Source organism: Plasmodium fragile (genome assembly GCF_000956335.1).
Source record: "Plasmodium fragile strain nilgiri unplaced genomic scaffold supercont1.27, whole genome shotgun sequence".
NCBI classification, from domain to species: Eukaryota; Apicomplexa; class Aconoidasida; order Haemosporida; family Plasmodiidae; genus Plasmodium; species Plasmodium fragile.
In genome coordinates this window covers 44,674-50,090 of record NW_012192607.1, presented here as the reverse complement: position 1 = coordinate 50,090, position 5,417 = coordinate 44,674, and the positions used below count along the sequence as shown (strand labels likewise).

The window sequence follows — 5,417 nt, the reverse complement described above, 5'->3', positions numbered from 1 at the left end:
TTTTTTTTTTTTTTTTAGTACAATTGTTGCACTAATTTTACGCTAGGGGGAAAGGGAAGGATAATTATATTCCCCCTCTGGCACGCCAGTATAAACATTCGCAGAAGTATGTTTCCTACGCATGGGTTGGAAAAAATTTGTCCATGATTTTTTGGGTTGACAAATTGCGTCCGGGGAGAGTGTGACACACAACGCACGTTTCTTCTGTTCGTTCACGTGAAACCGGGGGGGGAGGGAAGAAAGCCATTTTCCGATGGAGTAAATCGCTCAACAAATTTTGAACAGTTTCTAATTTGGACATGATCTGATCCTTTGAGGATGTTTACCAGCACTGGTTTTTCCCTCTGCCTGATGTAGCCTTGAGGGGTGGGTGTTGCATGTTTTTAGTAGCGCGCCAGAAAGTTGATCCGGTCCCCGTCCTCTGTTCTAGCCTTAAGCCCTAAAGGGGCACTCACGTCGCTCAGGGGAGAGGGAAAAAAAGAAGCATTGATGATAGGAACGGAGAAATAATAACAAGACGCGGTATACCCCTCCACCTTCCTTCTTTCCCCTTCGTTCATCTTCTCCCTAACGTACAAAACAAGGCAAAGTCTGTTTTTTTTTTTTTGCACGCTTCCTTTGGGGGGAAGCATGTTCCGATTTTGTCTTCACCCCCTACCCCCACACATACACCTAGTGGTGCGCCCTGTATTGGCTGTCCCTGGAGGGTGAGCTAGCTATTCTCTGCCATTGCCACGATCACCGCGACGGCCACCGCCACTATCACCACCACCGCTACACAAAACTGGTACCCCGAGATGAAGGCCGGGAAGAGCGGACACAGAGTTTACGTGGGAAATATCCCAGGCTCAATGAACAAGCAGCAAATAATAAACGAATTTGAACAATTTGGTCGAATAAAAGAAATTGAAATCAAATATAATAGAAACAACAACGGAACAAATTATGCCTTCATAGAATACGAAGATTACCAGAGTGCAGAAAAAACGGTTGAAACAAAAAACGGGCAAAACATTAATGGGTACATATTAAAGGTTGAATATAGTGTTGATAAGAAAAAGAGGGAGGGGGATTTTATTATTGGTACTGGAAGACAGGGAATGTCACAAGGATTCATAATGAACCTGCGGCTGCCAAAGAACAGATCCCATTATCGAGTGGTCGTGAAAAATTTCCCTAAGAAAAAAATTCAAATGGGTTATGTTACAACCTTTTTAATGAAGGCAGGCAAAGTTATTTATACACAATTAAATGGTGAAGTTACCATCGCAGAATATGATTGTAAGGAAGGGATGCTACGGGCCGTTAATACGTTGGATCGAACTTTATACAACCCTAGCAGGAAGCTATACGTGCGGGTTATTAAGGACTTGCCCTGTGATGACTTGGATATGGGGTAAACTCCATATCACCCCGCGTCATGTAACCCCCCCCCCCTACCAGATGGCGAAAGAAGTGGTACCCAAGGGAGCAACAAATAAATATGAATAAAAATGGTCAGGAAGCGGGACTCCCGTACCTGTACCAGACCGCGTTATATGATAAAGAAGGCGTTCCCGTTTTAATGTTCAAAGTTTGATTGCGGGGAGGTTGCGGCTTCCTTCCTCGTCACGCCGACACGCCATTTTGTCCCATTTGTCTGTCCGCCCCAGTTGCACTCCATTCACCTACGTGTTGAGATGGCTAAATGGGTGTGTACTGTCACGTAGAACTCGCGTGAGAATATCTCTCCCCCGTTTTTTCTTTCCTTTTTTTTTTTTTTTTTTTTTTTTTTTTTAGTTACCTCTTTTGTACGTTATATTTTCCGAATTTTACATTTGTCTTACGCTGGCGCCATCCCCTTTGATAATTTGCACACACACACACACACACCAATTGCTATATATGTGCTCCAACTTTTGCAACTTGTTCTTTGGCTCATTTTTAAGTTCCTTTTTTTTTTGTCTTTGTTTTAAAACAGTGTGTCCTCGAAAGAGGGGTACGGACACGGAACCCCTTTGGGAGATTCCTTCTGTGCGAACGTTGCGCTGAAACCATGAGGGGACTTCCTACCCGCTGGGGTGCAATCTCTACATGCGAAGCCCCGTCGGTTGCACATGAACTGCCCGAATGGGATGAAGGGGGGTTTGTTGTGTCTGGCACGCTTACCGATATACCTACTCCCGAGAAGGACATTTGATCAACGCCGCTTTGCAGTTCCGTTCCACCCCTTATACACTTCTCATAATTGTGGAAGCAAATTAAAAAGAAAAACAAAAGGAGGCCCACGACGTGTCGTGGAGAGTATCACCTACTGGTGGAGTTCTGCCCAAACAGGTGGAAATTTCAAAGAAGGCCAAAAAAAAAAAAAAATACAACAATAAAAAATAAAAAAAAAAAAAAAAAAAAAAAATACAAAATTAGCCAAAAGGGGTGAAAAACTGTTCACATGACACAGTGTTCTTCACCTCTTTACATGGAGCTGTTTTTGTTGTGTGTTTATGCGAAGGTACTACCCATCGCGTCTTTACCCCTGGCACACTCAAACATATGCTAATCGTCGTAGGGACCATAATTGAAATTTCCGGTAATGGCATTACAAAAGTTGGTTAAATTGCCTGAACTGTTCATGTGATTCATGCCGTTCATTTGGTTGACGTGGTTCATGTGATTCAGGTGGCTCGTTTGGCTCATCTGGCGCATGTGGTTGAGGTGGTTCATTTGGTTCGCGTGGCTCAGCTGGTTCATCTGGCCCAGGTGGGGCGCGTGGTGTTGATGAGTCGCGTGATTTTGGTGACCCGCGTGGTGTTGATGAGTCGCGTGATTTTGGTGACCCGCGTGGTGTTGGTGAGCTGCTCGATTGTGGTGGTCGAGGTGAGCAGCATGATGGGAGTAATTGGGGTGGCCCACTTGGTTCGCGTAGCTCATATGGTCCACCTGGTTCGCGTAGTTCACGTGGTTCATCTGACCCATTTGGCCCATCTGACCCACATTGTGCACGTCGCCCATCTGACCCATGTGCATTTCATGCATATGTCCATGGTCTTCCATTAGGCGCATGTCCCTGCCCAGGTTGGCCCCATTCGTCGCGCTCACCCCGTTGGGCCCATGTTCTGCATTGTCCGCACCGTCCACATTGTTTACGTTTGTAAAGTTGGTGAAGTCAGGCACGTTGGTCAGGTCTGGCATATTGGCTAGATCGGGCACATTGGCTAGGTCGTTGAGGTGGGTCAAGTTTGTGAGATTGGCCAGGTCAGGCATATTAACCAAGTCACTCATATGGACCAAGTCATTCATGCTGACCAAGTCACTCATGTTAGCCAAATTGGCCAAGTCATTGAGGCTATTCAAATTTGCCATGTTGGAGTAGTTGCACATATTTTCATCGTTCATGTTGGTGTAGCTTTCTGCTCCTCTTCTGTGTAGCTCCTCCGCGTGGCTTGCGTGGTTCAGTGCGTTCAGGCTGGTCCGGTGAGAAGCGCTTCTGCCATTGTTCAAGCTGTTCACATTTGTCACGTTGTTCATGTGGTTCGCATTTGTCGCGTTTGCCACACTTGCCACACTTGCCACGCTTGCTCCATTTGCCACGCTCGTCATGTGGCGGTTGAGGCTGCCTGCCCAGCCCCTACTGTTGGGGTACGGCGGCGCGTACTGGTTGAGGTAGACACCGTTTCTCTTATCGTAGGCAGAACTGCTAGGCTTTGAGTCCATAATTGTCCTCATACCATCATCATACAGAGGCAGGTATTTATTGTTGGAGGTGACATTTGGGCATAGGGAGGTGGTTCCTGTACCAATTAGCAGCCCTGTGGACACTGGGTTTTGTCTTCCACCCTTGGCGTTTAAAAGGGACTCATTTGAATTCATATCGTAGTTGTATAGAGATGTGTTAAAATGATTTGCATGAAATTGATTCATGCGCAAACATGATTTGCTCTGTATGGCCACATATGCTCGCACTTCCCTGTTCCGTTCAATGTCTTGTTTAATTTTTTTCAATCTGCGTTTAATTATTCGTTCATATTGCTTTTCGTTCACGTATATCACTCCGTTACAATTATTCTTGTGGGTACCATAATGCATGTCATTGCATATGACTTCACTGTACACGTCTTCTGGGTTGATCATGTTGCTCCATTGTTTTATGCTGGCATGATGGCCCTGGACGCTTTCCTTTTTTTCAGCGTTACTTTCGTATGCGCTTTGGCCGCGCAGCGTGTTAAGTCCATTTTGCCCGGGCCCCGTATAGCATATTGGCGCCTCGTAACAACTTTTATTTGCCTTTTCCATGTGTCTGCTGGTCAGTCCTTGTTGCTGCATTGTGTTGGGTGCTCGTCGACGTACTCGCCACGGTGCGTGTGTGCGTCACTTACGGTTCCCTCTCTTCAATCCCTTCACTTGACATGCCGCCCCCTTCGCTCGGAAGAGAGAGCCACCGCAATGTTGCACCCACCCCCCGGCCTAACACAGGGACGTTACAAAAAAAAAAAAAAAAAAACAAAAAACAACCACGGAGTGTCAGTGGACAAGTGGGACACACGTACTCGCGAACATATCAGTGGAGGCTCTGTATATATTTTTTTTCCTAGTTCTATACACGTACATATACATGTACATGTACATATACATATACATTTACATATAAATATGAGCACGCGCAGGGAAGGGGTGTATGTGTGGACAAACGGTTAAGGACACAACAGTCACTCATCCCTGTCTCACATGCATGGACACGTGTGCTGATGGTACGGCCACTACCCCCAACGGAGGCAAACTTACGTTTACGTGCGAATCGCGCAAAGTACACGCATAGTGTGTATGTGTGTGTGTGTGTAGGGGGAAAAACACACAATGGGGGGGGTGAAAAAAAAAAAAAAAAAAAAAAGGGAGGAAGCGTCAATTTGGGTGGTGGTGAGGTGGAGTTGGACCAACAGGGAAAGTTCAGTAGGTTAATCAAAGTTGGGCAGTTCACTGACGTGTGAGAGAAGGGGTTCCCTGGGTTTGGTAAAAGTCAACTGGAGGAAATGAGTGGATGGAAATTGAAATGGAATGGGGGGGGAAAAAAAACAAAACAAGGAAAACAAAAAAATAATGTGACATGGTTTTACTCAATGTGTGTTCATGAAATATGAAAAGGAAAAGAAAAAAAAAAAAAAAAAAAACGATATGCTTTACATATCTCACCAAAACATTTATTTTAATTATTTTTTTTTTTATATATATTTTTTGCATTGACAAAAAGTACAGTGTGAAAACATGTGGGTGTGAAAAGTCACACTGGGAAATATGACGATGTGGTCCAGTACCACTTTGGCCAATCGCTTACAAAAGGATACGTGACAACCAGGGCGACGGGGACGGGTGAGGACACCTTTTTTTCATAAGGGCGTTTCAGTCTTTTGCTGGAAAATTAAAAAAGGAAAAAAAAAAAAAAAAAA

General features: G+C 45.0%; 2 protein-coding genes across 2 annotated transcripts; one reads left to right on the top strand and one right to left on the bottom strand.

The window, feature by feature from the left end:
* Positions 1–797: 797 nt before the first annotated feature.
* Positions 798–1,579, top strand: AK88_02667 (uncharacterized protein; the record flags this gene model as incomplete). The annotated part of the gene is made up of 2 exons (XM_012480292.1): positions 798–1,396; positions 1,444–1,579. 2 exons carry the CDS (start codon positions 798–800, stop codon positions 1,577–1,579), a joined length of 735 nt encoding a protein of 244 aa, XP_012335715.1.
* Positions 1,580–2,532: 953 nt separating this feature from the next.
* AK88_02666 (uncharacterized protein) lies at positions 2,533–4,299 on the bottom strand (the record flags this gene model as incomplete). The annotated part of the gene is made up of 1 exon (XM_012480291.1): positions 2,533–4,299. One exon carries the CDS (start codon positions 4,297–4,299, stop codon positions 2,533–2,535), a length of 1,767 nt encoding a protein of 588 aa, XP_012335714.1.
* Positions 4,300–5,417: the final 1,118 nt, after the last annotated feature.